Source organism: Chrysochloris asiatica, unplaced genomic scaffold (genome assembly GCF_000296735.1).
Source record: "Chrysochloris asiatica unplaced genomic scaffold, ChrAsi1.0 scaffold00442, whole genome shotgun sequence".
In the NCBI taxonomy this organism is placed as follows: Eukaryota; Metazoa; Chordata; class Mammalia; order Afrosoricida; family Chrysochloridae; genus Chrysochloris; species Chrysochloris asiatica.
The window spans coordinates 1052342-1070273 of NW_006408960.1; the positions used below are offsets into that span (position 1 = coordinate 1052342).

General features: G+C 49.6%; 1 protein-coding gene across 1 annotated transcript in view; it reads left to right on the forward strand.

The window, feature by feature from the left end:
* MYO9B (myosin IXB) overlaps positions 1-17932 on the forward strand; it is a 109759-nt gene that overhangs the window by 68751 nt on the left and 23076 nt on the right. Inside the window, exons 14-22 of the mRNA XM_006877133.1 lie at positions 1795-1916; positions 4303-4444; positions 5683-5887; positions 7343-7421; positions 10072-10185; positions 11949-11988; positions 12908-13030; positions 14757-14837; positions 15259-15369. Of these exons, the coding sequence (XP_006877195.1) occupies positions 1795-1916; positions 4303-4444; positions 5683-5887; positions 7343-7421; positions 10072-10185; positions 11949-11988; positions 12908-13030; positions 14757-14837; positions 15259-15369 (1017 nt within the window). The remainder of the gene's footprint in view (positions 1-1794; positions 1917-4302; positions 4445-5682; positions 5888-7342; positions 7422-10071; positions 10186-11948; positions 11989-12907; positions 13031-14756; positions 14838-15258; positions 15370-17932) is intronic.

Sequence of the window (17932 nt, forward strand, 5' to 3'; positions counted from 1 at the left end):
TGAGGGATCTACCCTGGCTGGTGACTGTGATCTGTGTTACCTCTTCTCTCTCTGCTACACACGCATCCATCTTTACTCACTTCTGTCCTTCTCTGTGAGGATTTGGACAGAAAAATGCTGGTGGATTTCTGTGGAGGTTTCACTGGCTTTATAATTTAGCCTTCTGGCTGTTGAGCCCTTGGAGTGTGACTGATTGGAACTGAGATGTGAAGAAAGTGTAAAAATATACCAGGTTTCGTACACTTACTCTTTTTATTAGTTACCATCGGGCCAGTTCTGGATTCATGGTGACCCCCCCACGCCCATTGCCCCGTTCTGCTTCATCTTCATGTTGGTTGGCATCTTCGAGCTCATCCTTATGGCCACTGTATTTCGATTGCCTTCCAATTTGGGAGTTCATGTTCTGGCACTGTGCTAGGTAAAGTTAGATTGTGATCCATAGGGTGATGGCTGATTTTTGGCAGTAGGTTTCCAGGCCTTTCTTCCTAGTCTTAGTTGAGACGCTCCGGTGAAACCTGCCCACCATAGGTGACCCTGTGGTATTTGAGATATCAGTGGCATAGCTTCCAGCATCACAGCAACACACAAGTCACTGCAGTAAAGCCAATGGGTAGTGGTTCAAAGACAAGGTGGAAAGAAAAAGAACATGAAATAGCTCGTGCTTAGTTTTTTGTTTGCTTGGTGGTGGTCATGGAGTCTGACTCATAGCAACCCTGAACAGGGTTTCTGAGGCTGTAAATCTGTACGGGAGCAGAAAGCCTCATCTTTCTCTCGCAGAACAGCTGCTAGTTCCGAACTGCTGACCTTGCGGTTTACAGCCCAATTCATAACCACTATGCTACCAGAGCTCCTTGTTTTGCTTACATGTTGAAAATGAAGATACTTTGGCTCTATTGGGTGAAAATCAATCTATCATTCAACTGAATTTTACCTTAAAATTACTTTTTTTAATTACCTCAAAGCTAAAATTTGTTTCCTTTTATTGCTTTAATGTGGCTCTTTGAAAACTTGGGGAGCAATGTTGGCCCAGTGATAACACTTCTCACCTCCTAAGCAGGAGGCTTGGATTCGGATTCCAGCCAGTGCTCCTCATAAGCACACCATCTGCCTGTTGCTGTGGTGAAGCTTCTAGAACAGAACAGACTAGGAAGAAATGCCTGGCAGTTGACTTCCAAAAATCAGCCACTGGGCCCAATCCACAACTGATCATAGGGATGGTGCAGGACCTGGTAGCATTTCATTTCATTATGCTTGTGGGCCAACTCCATGCCAGCTCACAGTGACACCAGTAAAACATGGAAAATCTACTTGACCTGCATTGTAATTCCATTGGACAGCACCTCTCTGAATCAGAGGTGGGTCAAATCCAGCCCCAGCTGCTAGTCTTGTCAGCACACAACCAGGTCCACTGATTGACACCTTGTCTGCAGACCTGAGTTTTGGCAACAGAGGCCATGTGGTCGATGAAACCAAAAATATCCGCTCTCTGGCCTTTTTCAGAGAAAGTTTGCTGGCCCCTAACCCATAGTGCAAATGGTAAACGCTCTCGGCTGTTAACTGAAAGGTTGGAGGTTTGCATCCACCCAGCGGCACCTCTGAAGAAAGGCCTGCAATCTATTGCCAAAAACTCGGACCCTGAAAATCCCATGGAGCACAGTTCAACTATGACACACATGGGGTCACTATGAGTCCGGGCATAGGCTAGCTTGTGGCTTCCAGCATCTGCTTTGGTAGGCATCCGAGAGTGTGCATGCCTGTCTGCCGTCGGTGTTTGTCATCATATCCATCCCACAGGAGGAGTACCAGAGCGAAGGCATCACCTGGCACAACATCGACTACACGGACAACGTGGGCTGCATTCACCTCATCAGCAGGAAGCCCACCGGCCTCTTCTACCTGCTGGATGAGGAGAGCAGGTGAGTACGTGCCTGTCTTTGTCTCTTGTAGCTGCTTGAGCAGAAATACTCTTCACCAACACCATAATTCACATGCATCAGTTTTCCTCCAGACGAGCTCCAGACTAGCCAGCTGTCACATGCGTGTGAGCCTACTGACAATACCATGGTTTGGATCCGGCGACCTTAGTCCTCAAACTGACCTCTTCGCTCTATAACTCTCTAACAAGGTCTTTGCAACAGATTTGCCTAAATGGAATGCATCTTTTGATAGGGCATAATTCAAATAACAAGAAACTCTAATCCCCAGTGGGCTCACATCCACAAGTATAGGATTCATAATACATAATACAGTTCATAATACGTTTCCTGGCTTGGGAGCTCACTCCCTCATCAGCAGCCTTGAGTAACAAGCCACACCATGCTGCCGGCAGTAGGGCAAAAAAGGCACTGATCAAGTGCCTTACCTGTCGCCTGACATGGGATGACAGTGATCAAGTCTCCACAGGGCTAGGTTGGGTCTCAGTAAAACAGACAGCTCCATTTGCAACTGGGACAGATAGAAACAGTCCAAGGAAGGGACAGGGAATATTAGGAAGAGCGACCTCAGTGCTGTTTAGGAAGCCCCCTGGGACCTAGTTTCATTTAAAACCTTTCTCATATGTGTGTAAAACTGGACAAATCCTAGGACAAGTGATTGAAGCCTTGACATACATCTTTACAATGAACTTTGCTCTTCCATAAAGTAGTAGTAAGTAACATCTTGGTACAGCCCAGTCAGTAAATGTTGGCCATTGTGATAAAAAGGAGTCCCTAGGTAGTGCACATCATGGTGAATGTCCTTAGCTGCCAGCCCAAAGGTGGGGTGTTCAAGCTCACCCAGAAATGCCTTAGAAGAAGGGTCCAGTGAGCTGCTTCTGAAAAATCAGCCATTAGCCACCCTCGGGGGTCACCAGGAGTCAGGGTCTACTAGTATTAGGATTTAAAAAAATGTTCTTGATGGATGAGTTTTATAGTAGACCAGGCAAGCATCTTGCTCCCACCATCCATGTGCCAGCCCTGGAAACGATGACCTTCGTCACTATAGAGCCTCCAACTCTGCCCATCCCCCCCCAGTTCCTCACTGAGCCACGTCAGGGTCTGGAGGCTCATGTCCGTCCTACATCTGTGGTGAGCTTGGCAGAGACAGCGCTGGCCACGGCTGCTGTGGCATTTCCCTCCTGGGAGGTGGGCACAACCAGGTACAAGGAACTCCTTATTCTGCTTCCATCCCCCAGGCAGAACAGAGCTCTACTTCATTCTGGCCTCTCCCTCCTGCAGCTGGACGGGCCCCCCACAACCTAGCGTCCAGGTACAGGTGGGCCTGGGGCCAGAAATGGTCCTGCACCTGCCCTTTGGGCTGTCGGACCAGGCCTTACCCTAGCAAGTATTCACAGACTTTGCAGCCCCCCCAGAAAACCGTGGGGGCCCCCCATTGACCAGGCATTCATCTGTGTGTTTCCCCCATAGCCCTGCAACCCAACCCCATCATTCTACTCATCACCCATGTCAGTTTCCCAGTGTGTCTCACTGCATCTGCCTGCTGGGAACATATCGTAACAGTGAGATCTGACTACACGTGAACCTGTGTCTGGCTTCTCTCTCTGAACATCCTCTCTGCAAGGTTCATGCACATTGTCACTTGTATTAGAACTTCAGTCCTTTCTGCGGCCAAGTAATGTTCCATATTATAGAATAAACTGTGTTTATCTATTCATGTAGGAACTCTGGTAGCATAGTGGTTATGAATTGGGCTGTGAACCGCAAGGTCAACAGTTCGAAACTACCAGCTGTTCCGTGGGAGAAAAGATGAGGGAGGCTCTCTGTTCCTGTAAAATTTACAGCCTCAGAAACCCTGTACAGGGTCACTATGAGTCGGAACCAACTCCATGGCACTTAACAACATCTATTCACATGCTGATGAACATTTCTGGTATTTTCCACCTTTTGGCTCCTGCGAATAGCACTGCAGTGAACATTGGGTTGCAAGTATCTGACTGATGAGTGCCTGCTTTCCATTCTTTTGGAGTGATACCTAGGATTGAGATTGCTGGGTCACATGGTGGTTCTGTGTTCAACAGTTTGAAGACCCACCATACTGTTCTCCCCAGCAATGGATGAGGGTTCCTATTTCTCAGTGGCAAACATGGCCACTGGCGGCACTCAGACAACTCCCTGTGTACGCAGTGCGTGGCCACAGTGCTCACTGGGTCCTTTTTGTGCCCGTCAACTACAGCTCTGCCAACGGCACCCTGTGCCACCAGAGTTCCCAGGGACACCTGCCTGCCTGGAAGGCTCCAGCCACATCCTGACCTGCCCATCAGGGCTCTCAAGGCACAGGTCGTGACTGGCTGTGTTCTCTCTCCAGCTTCCCCCACGCCACAAGCCAGACCCTGCTGGCCAAGTTCAAGCAGCAACACGAGGACAACAAGTACTTCCTGGGCACGCCCGTCTTGGAGCCCGCCTTCATCATCCAGCACTTCGCGGGGAGGGTTAAGTACCAGATCAAGGTGTGTGTCCACTGCATGTCCACTGTAGAGGGAGCCCCACAGAAACCCAGGAGGTCCCAGAGGAACCTCAGAAGAAAATTCTGGTGATCTATTTTCAAACCTCAGCCATTGGAAATCCATGGAGCATAGCCTATTTTGACAGACATGGGGTTGCCCTGAATCTAGTCAGCTTGTCAGTCATTGGTTTGCTCGATTTTGGTCATTACTGTCAGGGTCCCGGAGCACTATGGTACTGTAAGCTCAGCACTGGACTGCCAACCGCAAGGTTCGTAGTCCAAGCCCACCAGCCACTCCACAGGAGAAAGATGAGGCTTCCTGCTCCTCTTAGATTTATGGCCTCGCGGGAACTATACCTATAGGGTCGCTCTGAGTCTGAACTGACTCGACAGTGCTTAAGAACATCAGGGTCCTTGTGTGGCACTTTAGGATATGCACTGGACCTTTAACCACTAGGTCATCAGTTCAATCCCACTAGCCACTTTTGGAAACCGTATAAAGGGTCACTATGAGTCAGAACTGACTTGATGGCACACAACAGCAACATCAGAGCTCTGTGGTGCTGTAGGGTACATACTGAACTGCTAGTCACAAAGTCGGCAGTTCAAACCCACCAGCTGCTCTGCAGGAGAAAGATGAAGCTGGCTGCTCCCATAAAGATTTGCAGGGTTGGAAACCTCACAACAGGGTCACTATGAGCTGGCAGTGGATTTGACTTTTGAGTTTTTTTCAGAGCTCTGGTGGTGCTAACCAAAGGTCAGCAGTTCAAAACCACCAGTGGTCCTGTGGGAGAAAGGTGTGGCTGTCTGCTTCCATATAGATCTATATAGTCTTGGAAACCTATGGGGCAGTTCTACTCTGTTCTGGAGGGTCACTTTGAGAGAGAAGCAGCAGTGGGTTGGAGGTTCAAGTCAACCCACTGGAAGCTCAGAAGAAAGACCTGGCAGTCTGTGCTTGGAAACTCTGCCACGAAAATCCTTGTGGAGCACAGTTTTCTGACACTCCTGGGGTTACCATGAATCAAAGTCAAATCCACAGCAACTGTTTAGGGTACTTTGGGGGCAAGATGGTGTGTGTGTTTGTGTCCTGTGCTAGATGCTAGGCAAGTTTTAGAGGCCTCTGAACCTTCCCAAAACCCTCACCTTCACTGGCAGACGCTTCCTGGGTGGAAACCACCCTGTGGTCAAGGTAGCTCCTTGCCCCTCTCCATACCCTCCTCATTACTTTTCTTTCCCCACCAGGACTTCCGGGAGAAGAACATGGACTATATGCGGCCAGACATTGTGGCACTCCTGAGGGGTAGTGATAGCTCCTACGTACGTGAGCTCATCGGCATGGACCCTGTGGCCGTGTTCCGCTGGGCTGTGCTGCGGGCCGCCGTGCGAGCCATGGCCGTGCTACGGGAGGCCGGGCGGCTGCGGGCCGAGAGGATTGAGAAGGCTGCAGGTAAGCAGAGGGAGGGGCCCACTGTCCAGCTCTTGTCCAAAGTTAGGGTGAGCTGACTCATGGCTACCCTACACACAACAGAACAAATGCCATCCCCATTATCAGCTCTAGAACTGAATGTTGAGATCCATAGACTTTTCATGGGCTGATGTTGAGAAGTAGACCAACATGCTGATCCTCACTGTCCATCCTTGTCTGGGAGCTCCACTGAAACCTGATCACATCATAGCGACACACAAGCCTCCCTGACAGGCGGGTGTGGCAGTGTGTGAGGTGTTCCGGCCTGTTGTGGGCATTTCCCGTCACTGGAGTCACACAGTGTGTGGCTTGTTTGTTGTGTCTGGCTTCTGTCACTGGGCATCACATTGTCCAGACTCATCCATGTTGGAGTGTATATTCTTGCTCATGCCTGTCCACACCTGAGTAACGTTCCATTGTGTAGATGGACACTTGGGTGCTTTCTACCTTTTGATGATTGTGTTGGTTTGGTTTTGACCTTTGATTTACCTGAAAACACAGTAATCAGGACTGGATTGTTATTGGTTAGAATGGTCTAATTGTGAGCCCGGGTGAGTCCTTCACTTGTGCCCAGAGGTAGGAATGCATGTCCCCGTTTCTCCAGGGAGGAATCTTCTAGACGAGCTGAGTGATTCTCACACAGATTCACACAGCACCTACCTTCCATGCCCCAGGGTTCTCATTTTGTGAAAGTTGCTATTTAAAAGAACTCAAAAGTATAAAACCTTTACAAGAAAACACAAATAAATGGAGAAGGCATTTGGGGAAGGCATCATCCTCTTCAGGATTCTCTGCAATGACCGCCTTTGGGTCTTAGGTTGTTTCTGGTTTAGGTTTTGTTTTATTGATTTTGTTGATATTGTTGGGAACGTATACAGCCAAAGCAAGTCTCTACATGTATAATTCAGTGACATCATTTCCATTGTTGGGGTTGTCCAGCGATTTTCAGCCCTCTTTTCAGAGTTGTTCCACCTGCAATTCACATAAACTCACTGCCCCCAGAGTGTCCGTCCTAGGAAATGTTTTGAGTTGCTGTTGTCAATTTGATGCTATATGGATCGATCTTGAAAGAGCACAATGCTCAAGACAGACATTTTCTACTAGTGCAGCTAAGCTGCTGTTCGATATTAAGATCACATGGTTTTTGAGATTGGTTAGCATGAGGCTTGTAGTTAGAATCCCTAGGTGGCACAGATGGAAGTAGTAAACACTTGGTTGTTAACTGACAGGTTGGAGGTTGGCAGTCCCTGCCTCTAAAACATCAGCAATTGAAAACGCTGTGCAGCAGTTCTGCCCAACACACGTGGGGTTGCCATGAGCCAGTGTGCACTCAGTGGCAGCTAGTTAAGGCCCGATGCCTCCTTGGGAAAGACAAGGTTGCCAGGCTCCAGGCAACCCAGCCCACCGTGCCCACCGTGCCCGCTCTGTCCCCAGCAGGTACGGGCAGCTCCGGCATCCGAAATCACCCAGGAGAGCCACAGAGAGCAGCCAGCACCCCGTCGGAAAAACTGTACCGGTAAGTAAGAACTTCTAAAAGGAGTTCCTTGGTGGCGCACACAGTTAAGCGCTTAACCACTCTCCCAAACTTGGCAGTTCAAACCTACCCGGGACATCTTGGAAGACCTGGCAGTCTGCTTCCAAAAGGCCACACCCTTGAAAAGCCTGCTGTAGTTTTACTGTGCACACTCATGGTGGTGGTCACCGTGAGTCAGACGCTTCTCAACAGCGACAATAATCCCATTTCTAAATCAAAGCCTCTGGACAGCAGTGCTGTTTAGAAATGGTCCTGAAAGCCCACCGTCCACACCAAGTTCTGGCCGCTGCCCTGAATGAGTAACAGGTGGCGTTTGATCGATGCCCTTATCCACAGAGCACAGCAGGGCAAATGTGGGCTCTATATATAGGGACTCCTTCCCACAGCCAAGAGGGGCTGCCAGTGGGTGTGTCAAGGGGCACAGAGGCTTGACTGAAGAATCCTCCGCATAGTCGTAGGTTCCTGGACACAATCATTAGCATCAACTAACTACTCATCTAAAAGTTGGCAGTTTAAATCCACCCAACAGTGCTGTGAAAGAAAGGTGTGGCAGTAAGCTTATAGGTCTCTCAATAAGCTTATAGCCAAGAAAACTCCAGTTCTGCTCTGTCACACATAGGGTTACCATGAGTCACAAACATCTATCTCAAGGGAAACGGACTTTAGCAATAACTGCGGGTCCCTACATAACCCAGGATAAACTGGCACTAGGGGATAAAAGTGTCCAAATGGGATGAGAGGCTTCAGTGCAGTGCATTCAAGGCCTTGCTAGACAGTTGTCCCAGAGGTGACAGAGCCAGGAAGGACGCTGTCCTACATCCCTGCAGGAGTTAGGCAGGCTGAGCTGAGAAAGAACCAGTTGACCTGGGCAAGGAGGGTGGGCAGGGCTTGCCAATCATGTGAACATATTGTACAAAAATCCTGGGGCAGGCACAGCCCTGCTCTCCATTTCAAAATGCACAAGTCCCATAGACAACAAATCTCAATGTTTTCTAGTGTGTCTTTTTTTTTTTAATCTTTTTTAATGTTTTGGAGTCTTTTGTAATAATACTTCTTCAGGAGTAGACTGTGTCCCTGAAAGTAGAGCTGGCTTTTCCATCAGTGGCCATGGTTCATTCACCTAAAAGTACAAAGTATCATTTTCCTGTTTTTAATAAGGCACATTTCTCATCCAGCTTTATCACCCAGAAAGAGAGGCAGGAGAAAAGCCAACGCATCCCATAGTTACTTGTGTTTTGAGGTTTACTTCTTCCCAAAGGGGCCTTGGATTTATCGATCTCCCCAGGGCCAAGCCCCTGGCCACAGGTCCTGCCAGGGAGCGCAATCAGTTTATACAGTGTCTCCCTTTCAGCTGCTCAATGCTAGATTTCTCATTTGACGGCTCTGAGGAGTTCGATTTTAACGCTTTTGAGGACATCATTGCTTTCTATGAAAGCAAGAAGTAAGTGGAAGCAAAAGTCTTAGAACCCGAGACCAGGGAGGCACACGAGAGGAGCCACGTGCCCCAGTGCACTGTGCAGCGTCAGGGCAGAGAGAACAGATTGAGGGGCCCCAGGGCCTGCAGGGGAACATGCGGCCGGATTTGGCCGGGGCGGGAGGAAGCATCCAAGCCCAGACACAAAACATAATGCCACTCTTATCTTTGCTCTGTGCCTCCCTGGAGAACGAAGGCAGGGAGGTAAGTGTGGCCTCTGGTGCGGGCACGCGGTCTGATGCATGGAACACAGGCAAGGGGGTGTTGCTGCCTGGGTCCTTCCACCCACCGCCTCAAGCTTAAACATGCACGTGAAACAAACAAACCAGAAATCCGGTTGGCCGGGAAAAACTCTAGAAAGTTCTATGAAGACGTTCGTTGTTTCTGTATTCTTCATTAATAAGTCACTTTAAAAGCACTCCCATTTTTATCTCTAAACTCTTGTTGCACATTGGGACTAGAGTTTTTAACCTAAAAAGTCAGTTCATACGTAAACCAGAAAGCAAGTGAACAAAATGAAACCAAGTTTAAGAGTGAATTCTTCAGGATGAAGAAATCCCTTATGCTGGGGCATTTTCCCTTCCGCACCACTGGTGTTTGGCTCCAGAACTTTGTCTGTGCACTGGAGGGGGAGGATGTTGAGATGCCTCCTTGGTCTCCACCCACTCAGTGCCCTTAGCAGCCCCTCCCCCAGATGTGGTGGCCACAAACATCCCCAGATCTGGCCAGGGTCCCCTGGGGGCAGAATGACCATATTAAACTCTGGCTTGTATCCTCAAAGCCGTCCCTCCCTGACTTCGGGAAGCTCTCAGGAGGTTTAGCCCCAGAATAGCAACGGGAAAGCAGCTGGCATCTTTCCAGGGGACACTTTGGTCTCACTGCTTCAGTGGCCCTTGCAGCTTTCTCTAATGATCCAAGGTGCCACGTTGCAAACTCCACTCTGTTGGAGCTCCCCAGAGGGTGGCTTCCCCTTCCAGACACAGGTGGAAGGGACTTCAGTGAGCAGGTCTCTGGCAGGATTTTGTGCTCAGACCACACTTGCATGTTTCAGTTTTGGCGGCTGGGGAACGTCCCAGCAGCACAGGGACCCCATGGTGGTGGGCCTTTGCTCTAACTCTATCTTCTCTCTGTCACTGCACCCTCACCCCCATCCCCCAGAGATTTGCATGACCAAATCATCAAGAGCATCAAGGGGCTGCCCTGGCAGGGCGAGGACCCCCGGCGGCTTCTCCAGTCCCTCAGCCGGCTCCAGAAATCCCGAGCCTTCATCCCGTGAGTCCCTCTCGTGGCTGCGTGGCCCCTCAAAAGTGCAACAACCGCCCTCGCCACCCCTGGGGGCTCCAGCCCACCTGCTCTCTGCAGCCGAATATCCCTGGCACTCCTCACCAGCTAAAAATTATACCAAGCGCTTTCGCGGCTGAGTCTGCAAGCCAGCCACAGCTGATCTGCCTTCATAACAAGCCTCAGCGTCTGCGCTGCTGCGTCCTTAATGCCCAGTTGGGCAGCTTGGCTAGAACATGCATCTCGTTCTGCCCAGCCCTCCCCAAACGTGCTCCCCCCTCCTCCCTGACACGCAGTGTGGAGCTTGCTTCTCCTCCTGTGAGTCACGGTATTCTCTAAATAAACAGAGCTGTGGGATGTACGTAGAGAGAGAGATTTACTCCGAGGACTTGGCTCACACTGTTGTGGGGGCTGACAAGTCCAAAATTGATCATTCAGGCAAGAGTCCTACAGGTTTAGGTCCCAAGATCCAAGGTCAGGTGACAGGAGGTGTGCAGGGTCAAAAGAGCAAGTTCTGCCAAAATCATACGGGGGGACTTACAAAAGGTCATGGTAAATTTTCATTATCTTTCTTAATCTATTTTCCACAAACTTTTCGAAGCCCCCTTGTATTTGCAGTTTGGAAAGCAAGACATACCTTAAGGAAACTCCCCTTTCATGTGATAGATAGATTGATCACATTAAATGACTTATGTGATTCTATTACATTATATTACGAAACAGCAACTAGACTTGACACTTGGCCAAACCACTTAGAATAATACCGTAGCCAAGTGAACTTATAGTAACCATCCCACACTGCTGCCCCAGCTAAAGGAGTCCATGGAAGGGGGTTGGGTTTTGTAAGCATCCACCTGAGTGAGCCAAGCACGGAAAAATAGAGGGTCAGTTCAGTGATAAAGAGCAAGGTCTCCCTCGCACCAATAAGGTAGAGCTACACAGTGGCTGAAATAAGGGATTCTAACATAACAAGAATTGTATGGATGGCGCAGGACTGGTAGTATCCATAGTTCTATTGTACGTAGGGTCTCTGTGAGTCGGAATCGACTCCACGGCCCCTAAAACAACCATGTAAACCGTGACTCCAATGTTGCAGATGGCGGTGGGTGTCAGTGTTGAATTCTGACTACCCCACGTGGGCCTTGTACATCGTTGCTCTGTAGGGTTTTCAGCAGCAGATCTCCAGGCCTTTCTTCAGCAGCGCCACCTGGTGGGAAGAACTGCCAGCCTTTCAGCTTGTTTACCCCACTCAGGGACTCCTTTCACAACGGTCACAGCCAAGAAAACCTTACTCAGAAGTTCTGCCCTGACACACATGAGGTCACCAGGATTCACAATCAACTGGACAATGGACTTGGTTTTTTACTTATAAGGATGAACGTTCCGCTCTTCTGATGACCCTTTCTCTCCAAATTTCCAAATGAGGAGCCACACACACACACACACACACACACACACACTCCCCTTAGACCATGCTCATGTCCTCTCAGAGACAACCAGAAACAGAGTCCGTCTGCTGCCCACCGGGAAGAGCTGGTGTCCACAGATCAGCCCCTGAGCAGCACTCTTCCCTGTGCCTGCAGGTGGCAGCTGCCTGGGGTCCCCAAGGGTCCAGCAGCGGCCTTGTTGCACTTGCCTTTCTTTCATTCTCTGCTCTCGCTTGGTCTAACCCGCAAAGCGTGGCTTGCTCAACTAACCCAAAAACCAACGCCGTGTTCCTCTTGTTCACAAAACCGTTTTTAATATTTTGACAGGAAAAGTAAAGGTATCAAACAAAAGCAGATCATTCCCAAGGTAAACGCGCGCGGCATACTGAAAGATAATGTCTTAGTCTTACTTGTTCTGGAGGATACCTGGATTTGTTTTTTTCCAAAAATAGGTGGGAAACCCTTTTATCTCCTTCAACTTCTTGGGTACCTTCCTCTTCACAACTGCCCTCCTCCAAAAAATTTTTTTAATTTTTTAATTATCTCTTGTTGAAATGATTTGGAGCTCTCTTTGTTTCTTAGAAGCAAAGCCTGAGGCAGGGGTATTCTTACAAGGGATGTCTGGAGGGGAGCTCTCGGACCAGAGGGGCACACGGTGGGGTCAAGAAAGGGGAGCAGAAGGGGATGGTAGGGTGGGGTTCAGCTGGAGCCTAGCTCAGCCTTGTGTGAGCCCTGAATCCTGACATCCACCTCAGAGCTTGCCTGCCCAGTAGCTGTAACATCCCTGTATCAGTGAGTCATTGACTAAATCACCTCCAAGGCAACTGGAAACAGGATACAGCCCCTGGGAGAGGAGGCCCCGCAGCCAGGACACTCTCCTCCAGAAGGAGGCGAAGGGGCCTATAGCTGGGTGCTCTAGCTTCTTATCCCCCTAGAAATTTCAGGAAGTTTCTAGAAGCACAAGGACACTCTTTCAGCCTGGTCAGCAAGTAGAGAAGGGCTTGGCCCTGCCCGGCTTGCCTGGGGTAAATCATGACCAGCATGCAGCTGAAATGAGGCCCCTGGCAGCCAGGGGTTTCTTTTTGTGATCCCAAGAAAGAGGAGAGAGGGCATTCTCTGGGCCATATAAGAGGCTGTTGCCAGCTCCCCACCCCAGATGCCACCACCAAGGGTGGTCCTGACAAGCCCCTTCCATCAACCTCGGCAGCTGAGACCCTAAACCTCGGCTGTGTCCATTGGGGCTGTGAAGGGCAAGCCAGATCCCAGACCCTGTGTGTCTGTTCTAGAACCTGTTGGACTCCAAGTCGCTGAAGCTCATCATTAGCATGACCCTTCACGACCGCACCACCAAGTCTCTACTGCACCTGCACAAGAAGAAGAAGCCGCCCAGCATCAGCGCACAGTTCCAGGTGGGCAGCAATGGGGGAAACTGAGGCAGGGTGGCACTCATGCAACTCAGCCAAGGCAAGCTTCAACACAAGCGGTTTATCCATTATCTCAGGTGTCCCACAGCAGCATAGTCCACCTTTGGTGCTGGAACATTCTCTGTGGTTGGGGTTTAGTCTCCACCCACTCAATGCCAGCAACATCCTTCCCCAGTTGTGACAACTAAGAAGGTCCCCAGACATCACCATTATCCCTTGGGGGCCAGAATTTCCCCCAAGTGAGAACTACTTGATTACAACCTTGTGGTCAGCACATAGTTAAGGAACTCAGCTGACCCCCAATAGACTCTACTTCCTGTGGTCACCTGACCTACTGAAGTTGTACAACACTGCACGCATTAAATACACAGACAGGTGGGACAGAGGAAAGGACAGGAGGTCACAGAAGCTGGAGAGTTCCCTGGGTTTGTAACCGTCTAACTCACTGGGAACTTACTCTGGTGACGGTTGTGAGGTAGGGATTGAAGTCAGTTTTTCCTCAAACAATGCAGCATTTCCCCAGTTCAGCACTGTTGGCATTTAGTTCTGGATCATTCTCTGTGATGGAGGCTGCCCTGCATGCTGTAGAGTGCGGAGTGCTATCCCTGGTCTCCATCCATTAGATGCCAGTAGCACGCACACACCATACACGCATCCTTAATTGTAACAACCACAAACATCATCCTGTGTCCTTAGGACACAGTCACCCTGGATGAGAAGCAGTGGGTCAGCCTCCTGGGCCAGGCCAGCCCATTGGTTAATGAAACTGCCAAACTGGGTCATGTGGACATGTCTCCCTTGTCCCCTGACTTCCAGGAAGCATGGGAACACATTTTAGGGGGACAGCATCTATGAACTCACTGTCTACTTTTTCATTCCTTCCCACTCTCCTCCATCTTAGTTCCGTCCCGATACCAATGTGTTATCAGACTTCAGGGACTCTGACTTTGTGGGGAGCTCCTACAACTCATAGAGAAAGAGTGTGGCCCCTCTAGCTCCAAGACATTTCCCCCCCCTTGATTAAAACTATACAAAGAAACGTATGCCACCCAACAATTTCTACATGGACAATTCAGTGACATTGGTTTTACTCTTGAAGTTATGAAACCATTCTTTCTATCCTATTTCGAGTTGTTCACCATCATTAAACGTATCCGCGTTGCCCCTAAGCTTCTCCTCTAACCTTCCAAGTTGCTATTTGCAATTTGATCTCACCCTGTTCTGTAAGGGACTGAGAACCACAGACCAAAGGGTTCAAGCCCACCAGCCACTCCTTAGAAGACAGAGGAGACTATCTGTTCCAGCAAAGATACGCCACCTCAGAAACCCTCTACAGGGTCGCTATGAGTTGAAACTGACATTTTACAAGAACAGATATTTCCTGTACGAACACAATGCTGAAAGCAGGCATCCTTTTCTAAGTTAAACTGTTGTTTGGTTTGAGATGACTTCAGGAGCCAACACTTGTTTTAATTCCCCAGAAGGAGTTTGGCCCACACCCACCCCCTTCCACCTGAGGTCCAGGCAAGAACAGTAGCGCAGCCTCTGGCTGAAACATGTGGCTTCAGCTGCCTTGTCCTGGGACCTGCATTGTGTCCGGTGTCCCTCCTGCTGACAGGGTTTAACCCTTTATCCCCTTTGGCAAGTGGTCTGTTCTTATGGGTATCTCCACAGCCCAATTCAGCACAAAATCTTCTCTGTCTTTCCCTAGGCGTCCCTTAACAAGCTTCTGGAGGCACTGGGCAAGGCAGAACCCTTCTTTATCCGCTGTGTCCGCTCCAATGCGGAGAAGGTAAGCCTCCGGGGAAACAGGCCTGATGCTGGCCAGGCTCCTGGGGTGTTCCCACCTCCCATGGAGGACGGGGGCAGGCTTTATAGCCTGAGTGCAGGGTGTCGGGGCTGTAGCCAGCTTATAAAAATCACGTGGAGCTGAGTGGAGACAGGGTTCCAGGATCCACATCCAGGGCAACAGTGGCTGGTCAGGGCTCAGAGTGAGAGCAGACGGAGTGTTGGCAGGATATTATCTGAGTGTGGACGGAGGACCAAGGATGGACAGTGGATCTGGTGTGTGAGGAGAATGTCTGGAATGAAGGAGAAGTGGAGGCAGGAAGGAGGCCCCACCCCAGCACTGCGGCTGCCTGGGAACTAGCACCTAGTCTCCACCCCACGGACAGCTCACGCCTGCTCCCTGACCCCTCCGTGTGCCGTTGCAGAAGGAGCTGTTCTTTGATGAGGAGCTGGTGCTACAGCAGCTACGTTACACAGGCATGCTGGAGACCGTGCGCATCCGGAGGTCAGGCTACAGCGCCAAGTACACGTTCCAGGTACTTGTCTGCACACAGACTCCCCAGGCGCAAATACACATGAACAGTACTGTGTGCACATGTGCAGACGTATATGCATGCTCAGACATGCTTGCACACGCACTGTACGCATCTCCAGGGACTGCCGGAAGTGCGGGCCTTAAAGCACAGACGACACCTCAGGGTATTGGCTGAGTGGCTTCCTCCTCTGCAGCCCACAGGGAGAATCTATTCCCAGCCTCGCTCCCAGCCTGCGGGCTCCAGGCACTCCTTAACTCGCTGCAGGCGTGTCCCATGGCATCATTTCTCTGCCCATCTCTTCATCTCTTGTATATGAATACCACCTGCTCCATCTGAGCTCATGCTAACCTCACTGATGGCATCTGCAAAGTCTCACATCTCCAAATACCGTCACATTCACAGGGACCAGGGTTAAGACTTCAACATGCCTCTTTGGGGGACGTAGTTCATCCATCAGTGAGGCTGCCCTGTACACTGTAGGGGTTGAATAGCATCCCTGGCCTCCACCCACTCGATGCCGGAAGCATCCCCAACTTCCAAGTCTTGACAAAAACAAATGCCTCCATACCTCACTAAATGTCCCCCGCAACACAAACCAGCAGTTAAAGTGGCTCCAGTGAGGGTAGTGCCAGGGTACCGGGTCCAGGCCAAAATGTGACAGTGCAGCCTCGGGAACCTCACTGAATCATCCTCTTGTCTGCAGAACAGAAACACCATCCTTGTGGTCCTGGGCAGATAGGAAAGGGAAAACTAGAGGGAGAGGGGAAACGGGGGACATTTCACTAATGCTTTTAGTGTCTAAAACAACTGTTCACTTAAAAGGCATATCCTGTTTCATACCTCAAAAAGGTAAACACAGAATTACCCTGTGGCCCAGCAAATCCACTCCTGGGTCTATACCCAAAAGACTTGAAAACAGGGACTCACACTGACCCTGGTCTGTCAGTGTTTGCTGCAGTGTGATTCACAGTAGTCAAAAGGTGGGAACAACGCCAACATCCATCAGCAAGTGATGGGTAAACACCACCTGGGTCATCCATACAGTGGGTCACTATTTCACCCTGAAGAGAGGTGGAGTCCTGGGACCTGATACAGCATGGATGAGCCTTGAGAACATTATGCTGACTGAAATTCTGTTGTTGTGAAGTGCCGTCGAGTGAATTCCAACCCGTAGTATCCCTGTATAGGTAGGGTTCCCGAGGAGCAGCTGGTGAGCTTGAACTGTCGACCTTGCAGTTCAGACTAACCTTTGCAGTCCAGCGCATTAACCTACAGCACCACACCAGGACTCCAAACAAATAAGATACTGTTGTTAAATACCGTTGAGTCGGTTCCAACTTACAGCAACCCTGAACAGCGTTTCCGAGGGGCAGTTGGTAGATTTGTACAGCCAACCTTGCAGCTCTGCCTGACCTTGTGGTCTAGTACATTTTCCTGCAGCGCCACACTAGGATCTTGAGTATAAAATGAGTCAGATACAAAAGGACAAATACTGTGATCCCACCTATATGAAAGAGTCCTGGTGAGGTGTTACAGCAGTGGACTGTTAACCGCAAGATCCGTGGTTCAAACCCACTAGCCACTCTTCAGAAACCCTACACAGCAGGGGTGGGGAACATCTGGCCCATGGGCCATTATAAGACCCTCGAAATCATTTGGTCTGACCCTGCCAAGATAACTGCAGTCCAGCCATCACATTGGTGTTCTTATTGTTAGGTATCATCGAGTTGGTACTGACTCATAATGACCCTATTATGCACAGCAGAACGAAGCAATGCCCAATCCTGGGCCAACCTCACTATTGTTGCCACACTTGAGCCCATTGATGCTGCCACTTGGCCAATCCATCTCACTGGGATTCTTTCTCTTTTTCTCTGACCCTCCACCAAACATGATATCCTTCTCCAGTGACTGGTCCCTCCCGACAATATGTCCAAACTATGAGAGACGAAGTTTGACCATCCTGGCCTCCAAGGAGCACTCTGGCTGCACTTCTTCCAACACTCATCTGTTGGTTCTTTTGGCAGCCCATGGCACTTTCAATATTCTCCTCCAACACCAGAACTCAAAAGCATCAGTTCTTCTACAGTCTTCCTATTTCACTGTCCAGCTTTTGCATGGATATGAGGTTATTGAAAATACCATGGCTTGGGTTAGGCACAACTGCCTTCAAGCTGACATCTTTGCTCTTCAACACTTTAAAAGGTCTTATGCAGCAGATTTGCCCAATGCAATATGTCTTTTGATTTCTTGACTGCTGCTTCCATGAGTGATGATAATTGATCCAGGAAGAATGAAATCCTTGACAACTTCAATCTGTTCTCCATTGATAAGAATGTTGTTTATTGGTTCAGTGGTGGGGATTTTTGTTTTCTTTACATTGAGATGCAATCCATACCGAAGGCTGTGCCCTTTGATCTTCATCAGTAAATATTTTAAGTCTTCGTCACTTTCAGCAAACAAGGTTGTATCATCTGCATATCACAGGTTGTTAATGAATCTTCCTCCATCCTGATGCCACGTTTTTCTTCATATAACCCAGCTTCTCAGATTATTTGCTCAG